The 21,328-nt window shown below is 37.0% G+C and overlaps 1 protein-coding gene across 1 annotated transcript in view; it reads left to right on the plus strand.

Moving 5' to 3' along the window:
- Window positions 1–21,328, plus strand: part of Efhc2 (EF-hand domain containing 2) — a 172,513-nt gene that overhangs the window by 57,431 nt on the left and 93,754 nt on the right. The window contains exons 4-5 of the mRNA XM_028776029.1: window positions 8,049–8,199; window positions 19,365–19,588. Of these exons, the coding sequence (XP_028631862.1) occupies window positions 8,049–8,199; window positions 19,365–19,588 (375 nt within the window). The remainder of the gene's footprint in view (window positions 1–8,048; window positions 8,200–19,364; window positions 19,589–21,328) is intronic.

Consider the following 21,328-nt stretch of genomic DNA (forward strand, 5'->3'; position numbering starts at 1 on the left):
AGGCTCCGTCTCGGGCTTCGGAGGCTCCGTCTCGGGCTTCGGAGGCTGCCCTGTGGGCTTTGGAGGCTCTGCCTCAGGCTCTGGAGGCTCCACTTCGGGTTTTGGCGTCCTCCTTCTCCTTCTCCTAGGCTTTGGAGACTGTACTGCCAGAGAGGCTGCAGGGTTAAACTCCACTCCAGCCTTGAGGTAGTCCACTCCAGTCTTTGCTCCATCTTTAAAATGCTCTGTTCCCATCTTAGGAAGCTCCAGCCCAGGCTTAGGAGGGGCTCCTGCCCTCGATTTTGTATTAACACAAGGCCCCTCTTTCCCTTTGGGGGTACCAACTTTCCCTTTTCCTTTCAGGGAATCAACCTCTCCCTTTCCCTTTGGTGCACCAGCCTCCCCTTCTCCGTTTGGGGCACCAGATTCCGCCTTTCCGTTTGGGGCACCAGACTCCTCCTTTCCGTTTGGGGCACCACTTAGCACTTTTGGAGTCATCCCCTTTCCTTCCAGAGAACCTCCTCTTTCTTTTTGTGTTGATTTTCCCAAGATGTTCTGGTATATCACAGAAGAACCCTGTTCTTGAACTCTTTCCTTTCTCGGAGAGGTTTTTGGTCCCTCAGTCTTATTTTGACCTTCCACTTCAGTTTTAAATTCAGAATTGTGGGAGCCATGTTTGTTACCACCGTAGGCATCCTCTAGAGAAGCCATCTTTAAGAAACTGGATGGCGGTTTGAACAGTCAGTCCCACAAACTGCAGAAAACTACCCACTGTAGCAGCTATGAAGGCAGCTCTACTCTGACGCCTTGAGATTAAGGGGGAGAAATTGAGCTGTGGAATGCGCCACAGGGGAAATTTCAAAGTTCACAAAATCTTCCTGGGCTTTTTGGCCCTCGTAGCCCCTAGGGCCTTTAGCCCTCGCCAAGCCACTTAACCAAGTCCCCGGGGCAAAACAATTTGCTATGCGGAGGGTTTATAACTCAGCACCACCAAAGTGGTGCTGGAACTCACGCGGCTCCTTCTGCGACGCCTCAGGAACTTTTCTTCATGTTTCAACTTTGTTCAGGAATTGCCGAAGACCTTCTACCACACTTTCAAAGGGCTCTGGAAAAGTTAGAGATAAAGATTCTGGAGAAGCTTCACACAGCGACCGGACGCCACTAGGAGCTTCTCAGAATGACTGGGATTTTCGACTTTAAGCCCCTGTTTCCTGCTTGATGACGTACTTCCGGCTCCTCAAAAAATGCAACGTTTCCCTTGGGGTTCAGGGCCCCGCCTCCTGACTTAACCTCTACTGGCTAGGAGGGAAATTGTCCAGCCTCTATTGTTCCTCTTATTCACAGTGGATAGGCCAGAAGCCTGGAGAACCCTCCTCAACTCCATTTCTTTTCTACATAAGCCTTTCTGTTTCTTCTGTTCCGCTTCTTTCTAGTAACTGGTTACGTGGTGGTCCTAGCTAGAACTCCGCTGGTGAGTTGCCGCCATTTTGTATGTATTTGTGTCACGTCTCCACTCTGTTCTCTCCCCCATTTGTGGCTTGCCTTCATTATGAATAATACAGTTGTGGCTTTGAAAACATAGTTTAAACCTATGTACTACCCTTTCTCCCTTACCCTAGGTTTAACTATAGGCCTCCGTTCCTACCTCCTTTCTCCTTTTCTACCCCGTAGACCTGTTTACCCCCTTTCTCCTCTCCCCAAAACTTTTAAAAAATTTATTTATTCATTTTATATCATAGTATCAGCCCCCCTCTCCTGGTACCAACTCACTCAGACCCCCCAATCCTCCCTCCTTTCTCTGAAAAGGGGGAACCTCCATGGGTATAACAACCCCACCACCACCACCACACACACACACACACATACACACAAAATTTTTCAGGACTAGGCACATCCTCTCCCACTGAGGCCAGGCACTGTGGTCCAGTTCGGGGAAGGGGATCCACAGGCAAGAAACAGATTCAGGGACAGCCTCTGCTCTAGTTGTTGGGGGACCCGTAGGAATATCAAGTTGCATATCTGCTAAATATATGCAGGGGTCAAGGTCCAGCCAGTGGGTACTTTTTGGTTGGCAGTTCATTCTCTGGGATCCTGCAAGGCTCCAGGTTAGTTGTCTCTGTTGGTCTTTCTGTCCTCCTCAATTCTTACCACCTCATCCACTCTACCCATATTTCTTATATTTATGAAATCCTGGAATGCCCTTGGTGGCCTGGCTTCCTATTTCTGTGACCCCTGGGGTATCTTTCCCAATATACCATGCATGGTAAATCTACCCCATTTTTGTTTTAGGAGAATGAAGGAGGTTGATTTGTTAACATAAAGCTGATAAGTTATCAAGTATTTAGTCCCCCATCCTACATTCCCCCTCTTTTCAAATAGCATAGGTGTAGTTTTTAAAAAGCATAATTTAAACTTACATACTTCTTTAAAAATTATGAAATATAACCTTTTTTTATAATTTTTAACTTAACATTTTTGCATGTCTGAAATAATTTTATTATTATTATATGGTTCTCAAAACCATATTAGTGGGTTTATAATATCCCAGGGACTACATACAGTTAATACCAAACTCTTCCTTTTCAAACTTTTTAGACTGCCTCATTCTGCTCTTTTCCCCTTATAATTAAAAAAAAAATCTGCAGTAAAAATATCTTTGTAACATTTGAGATTTCTAGTTTGATTTTCCTTCCCTTTGGGCTATGTGCCCAGACTTCTTGAGATACCTCTCAAGGATAGGTAATAGGATTTCTCAAATTGCTCCACATTGTCTCAGAAGAACTGCAGTATTTAAAAATGTGATATGAACTGAGGCATGGTGGTTCTTCTGTAGTACTGCAATACCAGGTGATCAGAAATTTCATACTTTCCATTTTATTTTCTTTAAATCCTAGAATTCCCAACAGTGTTCCATCTTTCTGTCCTGTGTTGACCTGCCAACTCATCTGTCCTTCCTCCTATATGCTGTTGCGTTCACCTCCTTATTTATGTGTCTGTGTGTGTGTGTGTGTGTGTCCTGAAAGAGGTTGATTTGTTGGGATAAAGCTTATACTTTGGGGGCTTATAGTTTATTTAAGTTTAGAAAAGTAATATATTTCAAGATAACTCTAAACCCTCCATGATTAACCTTCCTTTTAACAGAAGAAACTTACAGTAACAAACTTGAGGCCTCCTGGCAATTTTAATTGGATGTATCCGGTAATTTCTTAATGTAAACATTTCATTTGTTTTTCTAATTTCTTTTGTATAGTCTTTTTAATGTAAAATTATAAAATACCACATTTGGTTTTTTTCATACTTTCCATTTTATTTTCTTTAAATCCTAGAATTCCCTACAGTGTTCCATCTTTCTGTCCTGTGTTGACCTGCCAACTCATCTGTCCTTCCTCCTATATGCTGTTGCCTTCACCTCCTTATTTGTGTGTCCGTGCGTGTGTGTGTGTGTGTGTGTGTGTCCTGAAAGAGGTTGATTTGTTGGGATAAAGCTGATACTTTTGAGGCTTATAGTTTATTTAGGTGGAGATATGCAGCCAGATTTTTCAAGTTAGTAATTTTGTTGATTGGTGATTATTTTATTATGTATTAAATTTGTATACTCAATAGAATCTATTTTTTATCATCAGATAGTATGTGTCTCATTAATCTGGTTTTGTTCTGTTTTAATAATTGAAGCATTTGAGTATAAAATCTGGATGAGCTAGGTCTCTATTGCTCTTTAATTTTTGCTGTTTTCATTAATAGTGCATGGCTTATTTTATCAGGTTTACTAAGAATTAGTATGACAATTCATAATTCCAGTGAAATAGCCAATTGAAATATTTTAGTCTACATCCAGAATATAATTCATTTGTAGTTAAGTTCTTCTGTATCTTCTAGCAAATGTTTTGAGTTTTATCAAAGTTTTAATTAAAACTGCTTTGGTTATATAATTTTAAATTTTATTACATTTATTAATTTATCTAATATATGTACAAGTATGTATGCAAGCAGGTGGGCATGTATTCATGTGCCACTATGCGTGTGAACAGAAGACAATTTGCAGAAATGGATACTCTCTTTCCAGCATGTAGGCTCCAGGTATTGAATTTCAACTATCAGGCTTCATAATCTCTATGTCCTGATCCATCTCACTGGCCCTGTGTAGAATTTTTCTTTTCTGTTGTGAACATATTTCTTCCTGTTATATTTTCTAACTACAATATTTTTAATTAGGTTGTATTTATAATGAAATTTTATATGTTTACCTATTTAGCTTTTGCCTGTCTGCCCATAGTGATGTTTTATTTCTTCCTAGCATTTTAATTTCTTCTCTTTTTATATTGCCTAGAACTTCTAATGACAGTATTAATGATACTTTTGCTTCTGTTGTCCTGTTCTTAATAATGGTAGATATATAGCTTAATTAAATATAATGTCGAATGTTGAGACCGTTTTAAATCAGATGTTTTATATTTTGTTGAAGAATTTCCCTGGCATTTTAAACCATATGGGGTGGGAAATGGTCATGGGATCATTACATTACATTTGCACATGTTTCCTAATTTGAAATCATTTTTATATCTGTGAGAAAAATGTTGCTTTTTGTATAGGTGGCTCATAACTGTTAATGAAGTCCTATAAAGTGCTTACAATGTGGTTATGATCTTCTGTAAAACTTTAAGTAGTGAAATTTCTGTGTAGCGATATTTCTTGGTGGTATCTTGTACTTGGAAATCACCTGGGAAGCCTTAAAATCAAAGATGTCAGAGATAACTTTGTTATTATTGGGATGGTGGGAGTGATTATGTAGGAGTCGGGATGCAGAGGTGTTGGGGTGTGAAGTGGTCCAAACATCAGGAGTGTAAGAGGTTCTCAAGTGATTCTAATGTGATGCAAGCTCAAGACTGTTGCTTTGTAGTTTATTGGGTTTTTTTTAATGGTGTAATTATCAGACATTGGAATTAACTTTCTAAGCTGTCCATCTTTCTGGTATCCTAGGGCAATCATATTATATAGCCGTTTTCTTTCTCACTTTGAAATAATTCATTAGTAAATCTGCTTGATTGGAACATTTATTGGGAATACTTGGGAGAACTTTTACTTCACATCATAGATATTAGCTTATTCACTGATTTTGATAATTCATGTTAATTATAGAAATTAGTTTTAATGTAAACTGAATTTAAACTTTACTTTTTGTGTGTCTTATAAGATGATTTATCTTATAAGTTTTAAATTTCATGATGTCTTACTTCTTCTGATTTTATATATAGTCTTTCTTGGTGAGCTTCTCTGAATTTTTACTTATTTGATGCATTTTTAGATTGATTTGTTGTGATTATTTTTCTTTGAATTTCATCTATTGGTGGTATTAAATTTTTTGCACTACTGATTTTATTATAATGTATCATTATTTCATACCTTTTTTAGTATTTCATAATTTAGCTCAGAGTTCCTTTTTATAAAATAGAGCCTAAATATTTTGATTAATATATTTTTTGTGGTGCTAGGATCAAACAAACCCAGGTCTTTGTGTATGCTCAGTTGTGTTATATTCTCTATCTTATCTCTTCCCCTCACATCTTCTCTTTTCCTCTTTACCTTATGTCCCACCCCCAGCCTTTTCTTGTAGACAGGGTCTTACCATGTTGTCTAGGTTGGCTCAGAAATCCTGTGCTTAAGTAGGGAGCCTCAGCCTCTTTAGTGGCTAGGGCTATAAGTCCATGCCATCATGCCCAGCTTCTTAAATATTTTAAATTTCAACTGACCCGTGACACTGATCTCCCTTTTTAAAAGTGTCAAGCCTTATTGGACATTATTGGTATTTTATCTTTCCTAACAGCTTCTCTAGAAATTGACATGTAAGATTTTGACACTTGGAGTTTGTTTTATTTGAAACAGGGCCTCACTGTGTTGTTGTTCAGGTTCCCAATCTTCCTGTACCACAGGTCCACTCCTCCTTAGCACTGGAAATGCAGGTCCCAAACATTATACCTGTCTTACATTTAGATGTTTAGTTCTTGAGTAAATAATTTCTATGATTTATGTATTGATTACTCCAAACCCCCATTTTTTAAAAAAATATGTAATTTGTTTTGAGAGATTAGGCTGTTGTTTTAGCTTATAATTATATGTCCTATCCTTTTATGGATGGTGGACAGACTTTTGCATGCAATACTATTTTGTGTCAGTGCTTCACTAGACAGTAATCTTTGATAAAACTTTAAGGGTAAGACAAGAATCAAAATGAATATTAAAATCCAGCTTGGACTATGTAGTCAAAAGCAAATAACTCAGTTGGCATGAAAATAAGTTTAACTTTTAAATTGAAAGCTACATTTATACTGTGTGTCAAGTTATAACAAGTTACCAATCAAAATGTACTTTTTGACTGCTTTGAATTTCTCGATTTTATTTATAGCATGATCCTAAATCTAGAAACATAAACATTAAATTTTTTCCTTCCAGAACAATTTTTTTCCTCATGTACCTTTTTGTTAAGAGCTGATTTTTTATCTTGTAATCTCTATGATTAAAACTCTCCAAATGCCTTCGTGATCAGGCAGGTAACCTACAGTAAATACTGTGGGTCCTTTTGAGGTGTGTGGAGAACGGAAGATTACATATTATACCAAATGCCTTTCACATTCTGTTTTTAAGAAAATAGCATTTATTTATAAGAAGAAGGGCTGGAAAATTGCTCAGTGGGTAGAGATGTTTGCTTCCAAGGCTACAGAGCTGAGTTTGATCCTCAGGACCTGCATCATGTAAGGAGAGAACTGGTTCTCCAAGTTGTATTTTGAACCCTATGATGTGTACATGTACACACACATACACACAAACACACACACACATTTTAAAAAAGAAAATTTCAAACAGTTGTATCCTCTATGTTTAAGCTATTCTCTGTTTAACTCTGAAATTATGATAAAACCTTGTATCACATTCTCTACTGGTTTTTGTCTTTTCTTTTTCTGAGACAGACTTTCACTTTATAGTTTCAGTTGGCATGGAACTCTTTGTTGCTATGAACTGGCAACAATCCTTTTGCCTTAGCTTCCCAAGTGTTAGAATTATAGACATTAGTCAGTAGACCAGACTCATAGTTTATGTTTCTATAAATTTTCATTTCTAACAGATTTTAAATTCCTTTTTCTGGATTCTTTGATAGATGGAGTTAATTTACCTTTGTGAAATCACTTATTTTTATACTTATTTAGTATGGTCACATATTTAGAGATCAAAGGACAATGTAGGGGAGTGTGATATCTACTTCCACTTTGTTTTTGAGGCCAGGACTCTTGTTTCTGTCACTATATTTCATACCTGCATCTCCGGCTGATTTTCCTGTCTCAGCTTCTTATTTGGCCATGAGTACTGCAATTACAGACCTGAGAAAGCATATGCCTGAAATTGTACTAGAATCAGAAGCTTGGGAAAGGGAAGCTAAGCTCAGGGCCTGGAGAAGTTAAGGGTGAATGAGAAGAGCCTTAACCTCTCCAAGCCCTGAATTTAGCTTCCCTCTCTTCTCTTCATCTCTAGCTTTTCTCCTCTTTCTCTTTTCTCATATGGCTTGGTTTAGTCTACTGGCCGTGTCTAGTGTATAGCAGGTGGAGTATCCATATTTTTAGAAGGCTTTCAGATTGGTCTTTTTGAGCTATGTCAAGGCAAGCAATCAGTAAGACTAAGTCTCGGGGTAATTTTATTCTATAGCTAAGGTAGCTTTGTGCTATTTTTAATGAGAAAAATAAACAAAGTTTTGTTCATCATGAAAGAAAAAGTATTTTATGCTTCTGACACACACTTTGAATCCTATTTTGAGACTCCAAAGATAGACAGAAGTTTACTTTATTGTAGAACTGAAAGATGGACTTATTACTTAATATAGTTTTGTTGTTGTAACCAGAGGGTGGTGAAAGTCAAATAATTTTAACATACTATAACTTAGATTGTATATTTGTTCTCTAGCTGATACATAGAATGTCTTGGGCAAAACCAAATTTCTTCTTTAACAAAGATTGTATAGGACATAGATTTATTAATTTTAAGTTTGCTGATTTTTTCACAGTTTTTAATTATGATTTTAACAGGTATTATCTTTTGATGCCTATTTGGAAGATGAAGTACCTGATAAAAGGCAAGAAAACTTTAGAATAAGATACTATAAAATCTATTTCTACCTTGAAGATGACACCATTCAAGTAAATGAACCAGAAGTGATAAATAGTGGACTGCCTCAAGGTATCTATTTAAAACTTCAATGTAATATTTTTGCTTCCAACTCTAGCTTTATATATTGTCTGTCTTTAGCTTTATGAATGTTCCTATGCTAATACTTAGGCATCTCAGTTACAGGCAGCAATGAATATAAACATGATGTTAGCCTGTCATTTACAATAGTAACTTGTATTTCTGCCACTTATAACTCAACATAGGCCATTTTCTCCTCCCCCTGTAGTATGCTATATTACTATATCTACTGTAGAAAACTCTTCTGTATCTATGACCATGTCTTTAAAGCTTTTGGTTTCTTTGGTGTTGCTGCATAAGCCCAGTACCATCATCCAGGATGCTACTGCTTCTTTCTTGGGAGAAAAGAAAGCTTTTCTCCCCTGCAAATTTCAGGGTACTAATATTTTTTTCTTTCTTGAGTTTGCTGCTGCCTGCCATGTGTGTCATCCTGGTTCTCCTCATCTACTGATAACACTATGGAAATTATTATAACCTTGATGGTTGTTTAACTGTGACAGTTAGCTTTAGCATTGCTGTGACTTAATTTCTTATGGAAACAACTTAAGGGAGGCGTTACCTGTTTTGCTCATTGTTTCAGCTCATTGTTTGTGTGTGTGTGTAGGGGGGGTGGACAAGGAGCTTAGTAGGGGAGCTGACATTATGATGATCAGTAAGCTGACTAGAACAGAAGAAGGGACCAGTGCAGGACACAACTACCAATGATATGCTAATGACCTAATCCCTCCAAGCAGAGCCTACTGGGTAAAGTTTTACATCCTCCAAAGAGATCCTTTCATGTTTTGAATTCATTAATGGATTAATTCTAAGTTATCCTGTTTACTAGGTTAACACCATCTTAATCTAAACATTCTGGAAATGCCCTCACAGATGTAACCATGATATGTATTTCTAGTTTCCTGGTGTTTCTGAGTCCAGTGAAATCAGCAAGATTAACTGTCATAGTATCTCAACAGAGCCCCATTCTTTCACTGAACCTGCCTGTAGTCTTTATCAGTGTTCTATTTCTGCTATACAGCAGAGTTTACCTTGTGGCCACAGGGAAGCTGATCCTAGAGATAAAAGGAAATGACAGTTCTTTTTGTGCTGTGTTTCTTCCTCTGGAATGAGACTGAATTCTAGATGCTGTCAAAGGATAGCAATCATGATGGTGGCAGGACGACAATTTGTCATGTGTAAGGCAGAACAGTACAAAAGTTCTTTGAAATAGGAAGACTCAAGTGTCTTTGATATTTTAGTGCCCTATTTAAATACTGTTTCCACTAAGAGCACAGTAGGAATATAGGAGAGTTGAGTGTTTGTTTGGTCTGAGTGCAGATAACATTTCAGGGTTTCTTATTCTTTGAGGAGCCATGATTGATTTTTTACTGCAGTGTGGTGTGTGTGTGTGTGTGTGTGTGTGTGTGTGTGTGTGTGTGTGTGTTATCTTTTGGAATATTGCTACTTGTAATATTTTAGACTTTGAAACTTCTCTGACTACAGTGTACCACTTTTCTTTTCCCCATATCCTCATACTTAACCTATTATCCTGTTTTTGATTCTCAGCAAAATATACATCCATGTCTTTTTGTTCTCTTTGTTGTTACTCAAACCTATGATACTTTCATTTCTTGATTGTAGGAATGGGATAGCTAGCTACTCTGAACTTTCTGTCTGCAGTTTCCTTTCTACTCATTATTGGTTCTTTATGGGGCCACTTAGATAGTACCTTGAAGTAGTGTTGGCCTCCAAGAAGCATGTAGATCGACTCTTCCATAGACCACCAAAGAGAAGGCTCACGGGCCAAATTAAAATGAATGAATCACATAATATAGTAAAACAATTTCAAAATGTTTCGTGATGGCTAGCTGGGAATGCAGTTTAGTTATAAAGCCCTTACACAGCACATTAAAGGTGCTGAGTTCCATCTCCCATACTACAAAAACAAACCAATGAACTAAACAAACAGATCATTAAAAAATACAGTGAGGAGCAGGGAGAAAGAGATACTAAGCATAGTTTAAATGGAAGAAAAGTACCTGCTGCCTGAGTCCTAAGGTAGACATTAGTATTCCTCCCTTTATAAACCTTGATGGCAAGTAATATGGTTTAGAGACCAATATTGAAGGTTAAACAAGAAGAATCAAGGCATGAGGAACTTTGGGCAAAAGGTACACACTATCACAGATGGATCAGTATGTGGATAAGTATGCTTTGCCACAGCTGTAGCTCACCAGTAGTCCTTCTGAATAGTAATAGGTTTTTGTTTGTGTTTCTTGGGCAGAATGCAGTTGGGGCCAGAATGGATGTCAGCAATGAATGAGTGGCCAAATTAGGATCTCATGAATATTGAGTACTCATGAATAGTGACTTGTATATTTAGTGTACATGACTAATAAGAGTCCAGGTGTCTCATATATATTTAATATTGCCTGAAAGTTAATTACATTTTAGTTCTTCTATACTTTTTATATTTAACACATATATTCCATATTTTGTATTTTCTTATTGTTATATCTCATGCTTTCTGCCCACGTTGAATAAATTTTTGCTTACTTATTTAGGCCTAACACCTCCATAATGATTTATCATGATGAATTTAAAAAGGAAATTGAGGTGTGTGCAGGAGCTTCTGAAAAATCAAGGAATTTTTTCCTGATAGTGTAGTTATATTGTGTTTGGTATATGGAATGATGAATTTGGAGCCAGGTAGCACTGCCAAGAAGTATTTGTTGAATGCCTATCTTTGTAAAGCCCAAGAATGGAAGATAGAACAAGATGAAGTTTGTTGCTGTGGTTTATTAGGAGGCATGACATCTTCAAAATAGTGTTGAGGCATCTGAATAATGATACTCACCAAGCAGATAGAACCTCGTAGTGAAAAGTAAAATCAAGACTTGGAGTGGGAATCGGCCTGTTTCCTTTTCCTGAGGGTAAGTGCATCTCAGCTCTTAGGCAATCTTTTCCCTAGCCAGTATCAACAATTATGTGCTAAATCCTTTAAGAAATATAAAGATACTTTAACATTTTTTTAAAAAAAAATAAAAAGATTTTAACAGATATTAAGTCTAAAAATGTGATATTATTTCATGAAGAGGGCAAGAAGTTTTAGTCTCTTAGGGATTTTTTTTTTTCAAATGTAAGGAAGTTTTTAAAAACCAACAGGGCTAGGTGTAGTGGCACAGACCTTTAATCCGAATACTCAGGAGACAGATGCAGAAGGATCTCTGTCAGTTTCAGGGCACCCTTGTCTACCTAGTCAGCTTCAGGACAATCAGGACTCTGTAGAGAGATGTCTCCAATAAACAAATGTATTAGCTGGTCTTGTGTATCAACTCGACACAAGCTAGAGTCATTAGAGAGGAAGCAAGCCAGTAAGCAGCACCCCTTCATGAACTTTGCATCAGATCTTGTCTTCAACTTCCTTCCCTGTATGAGTTCCTATCCTGGTTTCCTTTGGTGATGAACAGCAATGTGGAAGTGTAAGCTGAATAAACCCTTTCCTCCCCACCTTGCTTTTCAGGTGTTTTGTTGCAGCAAAAGACAACAAACAAACACAAAACTAATAATGACAACAAAAAATCAACAAGTACATATTAGAAATGCTTAAAGTATTGAACTTGAGGAGAAAATTACAACTTTTCATTTTTGTGACCATGTGTCACATAAGTTTTTCAGTTAAGCATGTGGATAGTATTGCTTTAGCAAAAAATATATTCTAAAGATTATATATATATATATATATATATATATATATATATATATATATATGAGTGTTTGTCTGCATAGATATATGTGCAATACATACATGTCTGGTGCCTGTGTAGGCCTAAAGAATGTGTTGGATCCCCTGGAAGTGGAATTTCAAACAGTTTTGAGCTGCCGTGTAGGCTCTGGGAAGTGAATTTGTATCCTCTGCAACGGCATAGAGCTATTGACACTAAGCTGTCTCTGTGGCTCCTAAAATATTCTTTCTTCTAGGCTTTTCCTTACATATTTTGCTCTGATGTTCCCCAGCCAAGAATTGTTTACCTTTCCTACTGTGACACCCAGATTACTCAAATGGGGGACTAGACGTCACCAGATCTCCCAAACCTGTTATTTGCTTGGATTGTTTATATTTTTATCGAGCATATGTATAGGCATACTTGGATCTAGATGGAGATCACAAATCAACTTCAACTTCAAGTATCTTCTTTCAGTGCTCTCCTTGTTGTTGTTGTTTAATCTTGTTTGAAACAGAGTCTAACTGTGTAGCCATGAGTGGGCTGGAAGTCAGTGTGTAGACCAGGCTGGTCTTGAACTCATGGAGATACCCTTGCCTCTGCCTCCTGAGTCCTGGGATTACAGATGTATGATACCATACCTGGACACCTTACTTTTTGATCTAGGGTCACTCATTGAATTGGGAGCTCACTGATTCATCTAGGTTAGCTGGCCAGCAAGCCCTGGAATCTTTCTGCCATCACTATATAGCTCTGGGATCTAGACATGTGCTACCATGCCCAGTTTTCTTTTGTTTTGTTTTTAATGTGGTTGCTAGGAATTGGAACTTCATGCCTGCATGACAAGACTTTTACCTACTGAATCATCTATCCACCCTAATTTTATTAGTTTTAGGTAAAAACTTATTTCTGTTCTTGAAGTGTAGTGGTCCTTGTCTGTATGTTTTCAGTTCGTGAAACTATCCAAGAACTGTCAAATCCACTGTCTACAAAGAGTTTAGAATGGTACATTTTTCTTAATTTCTTAATTTCAAAGCTCACAAAAACAGATTCTCATGGTAGCTCATAATGATTTACTTTAAAATTATTTTTATGTAAGAAGGAAGGACTCTTACTGACAAAGACTTGAGGGAAAGAGCCCCGAGAAAGAGACTATTTTAATGTCTCTGAAAAAAATCCGAGTTTCTGATTGACTTACTGTGATTTTTGTTAATGAAACTGCATCTCAGAGGTAGTGGATAGAGCACACAGTAATCACACCATGTAATGACACTAAGTTTGACAGCTGAGTGGAGAAACCTGGAAGGTTGTAACAAATCCTGTCGAAAGCAAGCAAACAGGTTCTGTTTACAGAGAGATTCATGTCTCTTGAAATATTTAATATGAGTATCATTAAGGAAAGTCTGCTTAGGCAGTGAATTATTTTGAAAACTCATTTAAGTGCCTTCTTCAGGCTTTCTTAAGTAATATAGGAAAAGAAAGTGGTTTAGACCTTGGTAGGATGGGACAGGTAATCTTTGTGTTGTGAATTGTCTCCTCCTGCCTCTCATGAACCTGTGGGTCCTGGGGAAGAGGCATGGGGTCAAGTTTAGGTGTTGCACACTGACTATGTTCCTGTTGCTCTATATAATTTTGATACTTTTTCAATTTACGGAAAGGCCAGATATAATTATTCCATGTGGACCTTACAGTTCAGTAACCAGTACAACATGATAAATTATAATTCCCCAACACACACCATTTTAGTTTTCTTTACAGTGTATTTCTTTTTTCTTTTATAGAGTGCAGGGAGGTTGGCATAAGATAGAAATGAAAATATGCATCCATTAGGATGATATAAAAATAGGTATTCAGCTTATGTGAGCTTTTATTCAGAACAGTGTATTTAAATATATACTAGTTCTTGTTGTTGGTAAAGTGTGTGTGTGTGTGTGTGTGTGTGTGTGTGTATGTGTGAAATAAGTCATTGTCACAGTTTAAGACTTGCTTTAATTGCTTTAATTTCTTGTCAATATATGTGTGTGTGTGTGTGTGTGTGTGTGTGTGTGTGTGTGTGTATTATTGCCCTCATGCTGGAATGTAGTTAAAACAATTTTGTATCAGTCCAAGAATGTCAGGTAAACCTAGAAGCTTAACCACCCTACTCATCTAACAGAATAATTGTCAGTCCAGTACTATCCTGTCCAAACTAATCTGTGTTAAAGAATGATATAATGATTTGAAACATGACATAGTTTCTGGCATGGTCCAGTAAGCTAGGTAGGAAGTCATAAGTTTTCATACTGCTGGCCTGGAGACAGGAATTGACCTTTAGATGGTTGTTAGTACATCCAGAACAATGACATATAGCAATAGTTTCTTTTGGCTCCTCAACTGGGTACTATTTCTTATACTTCCTAAAAATAGTAATTTACACAAATGAAACAAATGTATTTTCAAACTAAAATTCCTAATTTTTATGCCATGCATTTGTGTCAGGCACATTCTATGTCTAAGTATTTTATTCCATAAGATAGAGATGGCCAGCAGTAGGGATGCCAGATAGAACATGAGCTGAGCAGTTAAGTTTGAATTTCAGGTTAGGAATGAAGTTTTTAGTATAACCATTATCTGCATGTGATACACTTACAGTAAAATGTTCTATGCTATTTTTCTATAATTTAGATTTAATTGGGTATTCTGTATTTCATTTTGCTAAATCTATGGCTTGTCCTCATTAGCATAGTGGTGAGTATCCCCACCTGTCATTTTGCTAAATCTGATACTTAGGAGGATAAACATTGAGGGGGGAGTTATAAATGAATGGAACAACATAGAATTTAAAAGCAAAAAGGGCCGAGGTGGTAGCGCAGTCAGTAAAGTTCTTGCCATACAAACACTAAGACCTGAGTAAGTATTCCTCCTCATCAGCCATGTAATATGTCAGGCATGATGGTAACATATCTGTTTTCCCAGCACTGGGAAGGCAGAGATAAGATCATTGGACCTTGTTCCCAGCTATTCTTACCTATGCAATGAGTCCCAGGTTGAGTAAGAGATGCTAGCTTTTTAAAAAGGCAGGAAGCAATAGATATTAACCTCTGGCCTACACAGACACACAGACACACACACAGAGTCACACAGAGAGATACAGATACACATATATTAGCATATACACACAGACATGTCTGTATGTGTATAGCACACAAAAATTTTTGAAAAAAATTTAAGAACAGAGGTGAATAAAGATGTGTTTATACTTTTCAATAAAATAATGTGGAAGCAATGAGGAAAGCAATGATGAAGGAAAGGAAGGAAGAAGGGAAATGGGAGGTGGAATGTAATGCTTGTTATACCATTTAGGTATCATCAGTGGTACCAGATGTTTGAGGGATCAAAAGTGGGAAAGCCACTTAGGAACTTCGAATCTGAGAGGTGCCTAGAAAGTTTTCCCAGTTAAAGTTGAAAGAGAATGAAAGCACAGCATAAAGGAATAACATGAAAGAAATACGTGAGGAAGTGGTGGGCCAAGAGGTTGGTAGGTATTCGTAGAATGTGTAATGAAAACTAGGCATGAAGGTAGTAATGCAAGAGGGTGTTAGGTAATATACCAGACTATATTTTTGTACTGAGAGAATGGTTAACAGGGTCTTGCATTATGGTTATTATTTGTCATTCTTTTCAAAGATGCAGGATGGTTGATATTTTGTTTATTTGTTCTAGATATGTGTCAGATTAAAGGTATATGAAAATTATTTTTGTAAAACTCATACTGCAAAGGTGACGTCTTAGAAAAATAACAGTAAAACTGGAGTAGTCATGTTAGTGGATGAATGAAATAAGCACAAGAGAAAGAAATGGTGCTCTGCCAGAACTGATCACTCGTTATACAATCAGTAGACACAATGACGAGGACAATTTCATGTTTATATTCATTCACTTAAGTATTATCTTGTCCACCCTAGGTATGCAATGCCACTGAAATAAAGTAGATATCCTTAACAATAGTGATTGAAGTAGATGTTTTAATTCTGAAAGGTGAATTCTGTAAAGCTAGATTTAGAGTTATAAGCCAAGTCTGAACGCCATGGAAATGTATTAAACGTAAATGGATATATGGTTGCTTTGCTCTCCACCACAGGGAGCTGTTAGATCTTGAGTGCAGTCAGATAGTAGGTCTCTCTCTCTCTCTCTCTCTCTCTCTCTCTCTCTCTCTCTCTCTCTCTCTCTCTCTGTGTGTGTGTGTGTGTGTGTGTCTGTGTGTGTGTGTGTATGGTAGAGAGATAAGGAGATGAGGATAAATTGAATCCTTCCAATTTCTTTGGTATTCTACAAACAACTCCTACTGGTAGAGTCTTTACTTCTTTCCCAGTATTTTCAAAAGCATCTAATGGGAGCTGACATAAGGAAGCTGTGAGGAAGTCTGAGACATAGGCTATGGGGTTGGGAGTGGGGTGTGTGGAAATGCTGTGTGATACAGGGAGCAGGTGGCTGGTTCTGGAAATTAGTCCTTAGAAGGGGAACAGGATATTTTGAGAGAGCAGCTCGACCATCAATTACTCTTCTTTTCCTTGTAGCTGGCATCTCTGTAGCCCATTTCTATTCAATTTTGCCCATGGATCTTCCTCTTTCCCTTCACTGAAGTACTTTCTAGATGATATACAGTGAGATATAACTCAGAGAAAACTGTGGGAAATGATTATGTTTTTAAGTCTGAAATCTAAAGTTCAAAATGCTTTTCCCTCATTTCTTAGAATATAACATTGGTCTAGACACTTAAGCATTCTTAGGTTTAGTTTCTCATCTATGAAGTAAACATTGATACTTCCTATGCTCTCTGTTTCTAATATTATTGAGGATTAGATGTATCAACAAAAGTTTATTCTAGGTCTATGATGGCAATGGTGGTTATTATTATTATTATTTAAATGTACTGTAGTCTACTACATACCTTGAAAGTGAATATTCCTACTCAGAGCCCTACTTAACAAAGCTATAGCTTATTTGAATTATTAAAATGAAGTACAAATCATAAGTATACGTATTACCTTTTTAATTGCTGAGATAAAACACCATGACCAAAGTAGCTTACAGAATAAAGGTTTATTTGAACTTATGGCTCCAGAGAGTGAGAGTTCATGATGGTGGACTTAAGGTATGGCAGCAAGAATGGAAGGCGAGGGCTTATTTATTGAACAACAAAGCAGAACTATCTCAAAGCCTGCCACCAGTGACGTACTTCTCCTAACCAGGCTATGTTTACCACAGCTCCCAAATGCTGATATCAATTGGGGACCAAGTATTCAAATGCCCAAGACTATAAGGGATCAATCATCACAGTATAGATGCACTTTTTTTGCACTTGTATATGTAGTGTGCATGTGTGTGTGCATATATGTAGAAGGTCAAAGTCAATGCTGGGGTATCTTTCTTGTTCCCTCTCTACTTTATTTATTGAAGCAGGCTCTCTCACTGAACCTGCAGCTCACAGATTCAGTCTAATCTAGTTGTTAGCTTGCCCTGGCCATCTTTTGCTGTTTCCTGAGGACTGGAGCTACAGGCAGCTGCCAGGCATTTCTGAGGGTTCTGGGGATCCAAGACAAGTGCTTTATCCACAGAGCCACTTCCCTAGTTCCATAGATAAAAGTTTTGAAGAAGCTCCAGATTGTTGAGTATTTAATAACCTGCCACAATGCAATTATTTTTAAAGAGACATATAATAGTTCCTAGAAATATCTGAAATGCCCATCCTTTTATAGATTTTTAAGTATGTAATTTGTTCTAAATGTCTAATCTTGAATGATTAAATAATTTGCGTTCTGTTTTCAATGGCATGAATTAAAGGCTAATTGAAGTGTAATTCTTTGCAGTAAAATTATATCATCTTTTATGTAGTACATTTAAAAATAGTCTATGCCAGTTCTAATTTTATAGTTTTATTATTTTAATTTAATGTACCAAGTAATTAAAAATTGGTATGAAGAAAAGAAGATGAAAATGATTTTTACTTAATTTCTCCTCAACAAACTGAAAAGATAAGTAGAGTAATCGAACAGTGCCTAGCACAATTCCTGGCACATAAAGATTATTCATTAACTGTTTTATAATGAACAAGAATGAGTAAGTTTTAAGTATTTCTTCACTTTGAGCAAAGGCACTATTCTCAATACTATATACAACATTAAGAACATAAGTTGATATCTTTATATTAAAATGGTTCCATACTGAAGTCACCCAAGCACATGTTACTGGATTATGAGCAATGTGAGGTCCTTTGGATATTTTCCACTTTGCTCTGAGAATAGGTTTTCAGCCCTAAATTAGTAATACATGTTGAAAGATAACTCTGCATGTGTAGCTTCGATTTCTGTATATCTTGATATATAGACTGCTCTTTGCCCAGAGCTCACTCCACAAAGCTCTTTATATACACAGACAGCTTTGGAAAGACAAAGATGGCCTTGTTTTCTAGTGTAGGTTGGCTTATAGCCTTGGAGGAAAGAGGCAGTCCCTCCTCAAATCACAAAGAGCAAACATGTTTATTGTTCAGTCTAGTAAGACTCCTAACTGCCCACAGAAAATCCAGGTTCCCTAAAGTCAGGGTTCCTCTCTTGTTGTACCCCTTATATTTGTAGGTATTGTTTCATCCTCACTTTGTCTTCTCCTTGGGGTTAGGAGAAGGGGTTAGGCAAGTGGCTCAAATAAGGGATGATCCTTTTTGCTGTTGTTCACCACTATTGGATAGTGTTTGTTTCTACTAGGATGAGAATGAGCTCTATAGGGTTAGATGTGGAAGATATGATGAAATAAAAAACCCATGACTCAGAGTACTGGCTGAAACTATGAAGTCTCCAGCAATCCTCATTTGGTGGATGTGGTTGGATGAATATAGGCAGAGGTACTGAAAGAAGAAGGAAGAATACATTTCTAGATGAACAAGGATTCTTATGAAGTTTCTAATCAGCCTAAAGTCATTCGTGCTTATTAAAGCTGTAAATCATAGTACTGCTACATATAAACTAAAGCTTGTTAGTTTATTTTTTAGCTTCTTGAGCCTTTTATGAGCACTTTACTTTAGGACCTTAGTGTCTTGTTTAGTTTAATGTATCGAGTTCTCTGTAGTAACTGAAAGCAAGCCCATTTTTTGGTAGGACAGATAGGTACATGACAGAGTGGCAGTTTGCTTATCATGCTAACTTATATCCATTCCTATCTTCTGGCCTTTATGGTTTATAAAAATACTTCCCTAACAACACTTAGGAGATTCAAATGTCTTATCAGGCTGGTCAGAGACCTCTGGAAGTAAAAAGTCTTTGTTCACTTTTACTTGAGTTTGAATGTATAATGTTACTTCTTAGAAACAGCCCTTTACCTTCTACCCAGCCATAGGGAAGCATACAGGGTTGTTGCTTAGATATACCATAACTTCCTGCTAGCCAAACGGCTAAAAAGTGCATTTTATTTATTCCCCAGGGACTTCTATCAGGCGTCATCGGATTCCTTTCCCACCTCCCAATGATGATCAGTTTTATACGGTGTATGACTTCAATATCAACATAAGTGTAGTCTTCTATGGGCGCACATTCAAGATTTATGATTGTGATCCATTCACAAGAAACTTTTTGAAGAAAATAGGAATCAAGTTGAATCCTCCAGGACAGCGTCCATTCGATCCCTACATGAAGATGCGGAGAGAAGTAAGAACAGATACATGTATGCCTTCTTGTCTTCAGAGAAAACCATGGTTATGAGAACTGTCTTGCTCTTCTTTGGATAGAAAGGAAGACCAGATGGTGGCCACAGAACAGGAATGATCCCCTCATTCTCTTCCTTCCTGCCTCCCTTCACCCTCACCCTCCAGTACTTTTTGGGAGCCTCCCTTCCAGTTGTAGAGTATTTAGTGAGCTGTGTAGGTGGGATAATATCTGGGAGCCCAGAATTAGTTTTGTGGTCACCAATAGAATGTGAGTTGAGCCCACATTTCTTCTGCTTGTGTTTTCTGCTTTTAGTTGCCTATTTCTTCTGGTTAGAGAAAAAAATATCTTCTGTACAACTGATTAAATAAACTGAACTTTGAACATGCCCTTTTCTTCCTTCTGGGAACTTTTGTGAACTTGGATGCTGGAATATTCTAGAAGAGTAAAGTAACCTATGTTTTGTATTTCTCCCAGTTTTGAGAGATGGTTGAGTTTAAAATCTGGTCTTTCTGTAAGGAACAAAGACTTAGTGTTGTTCTGCAGTTCTTTGGGCTGAACACTTGACCCTAGTTTTCTGTTTTCCAGAAGGCTCTGAATACCATTGGCTAGGTCACAAACCTAGCCAGTCTCCTTAATGGGACTAGACTGGAAATCTCTGGATTCTTACCCTAATTTCCATTATTGTCATTTATTTCTTTTTGTATTTTTATTTCTATTTTGTATTCATTCATTTACAGATTCTTGAGACAGGCTCTCACTATAATGGCACAGGAGAATGTTGAATTTACTATGTAACTCAGGTTGACCTTGAATTCACTGTCCTCCTGATTCTTAAATGTTGGGATTACAGATGTGTGCTACCACTCCTCACTATTTTTTGTTGTTGCTGATATATGACTACATATAGCCAAAGATAAAAGTGTTAAATGTACTTTGGAATGAGTCTTAACCTGTATCCAAACTAGTGTTGAACAGCTCCTTTCCCCTCCTCCCAGAGTTTTCTAATCAATCCTTCTCTTCTCCTCCAGGATAACTACTATTCTAATTGCTCTCTCCATAAGTTGGTTTTATCTGATTTTTATTGTTTTCAAACCTTATAATTCATTTCCTTTCAGAATTACAAAACTTAAAATGAAATTCACTTTGATTCTGTTTTTTTTTTATCTTTCATTAAAAGTTATGTGTGAGATCATTATGCTGTAGCTGCCTCTCAGCCTCAGCAAATTATTCTCTGATGTTGTAGGCATACAGTCCTCCTCTGAAGTATATGTAGTATTAGTCCTGGAATATCTAAGGCAAAATAACTTTGTATCACTGTAAAAGATTTTTCATGTTTGGACTCACTTTTTTATGTCTACCAAATGCCTTTAATGATAGATACAAATTCTTTTGAAGCCTCAGAGAGAATCTGAAGGAAAAAAGATCCATATAAGTTATTGTTCCTTGCATATGTATGGCTATATGTATCCACCAACAGTTATTATTGTATGATAGTGATTATGAATGATGATAAATTATGTGAATTTTATAAAATTCAACATTCTGTCAGATTTTATAGTTTCCTAAGGAAGAAAAAGTTTGTGGCAACAATTGGAAGTAAATACCAAGGAAAAGAAAATGTTCTAAATAATTTCCCTTCACACTTTGGGAACCATTTTGGTATTCCATTAGGGCAAAGAAAACTCATGAATAAATATAGAAATCTTTGAAAAATTAAGAGTTTAATAAGAGGCTTTTATA

The sequence above is a fragment of the Grammomys surdaster genome, unplaced genomic scaffold, assembly GCF_004785775.1.
Source record: "Grammomys surdaster isolate TR1022 unplaced genomic scaffold, NIH_TR_1.0 263, whole genome shotgun sequence".
Classification (NCBI taxonomy): domain Eukaryota; kingdom Metazoa; phylum Chordata; class Mammalia; order Rodentia; family Muridae; genus Grammomys; species Grammomys surdaster.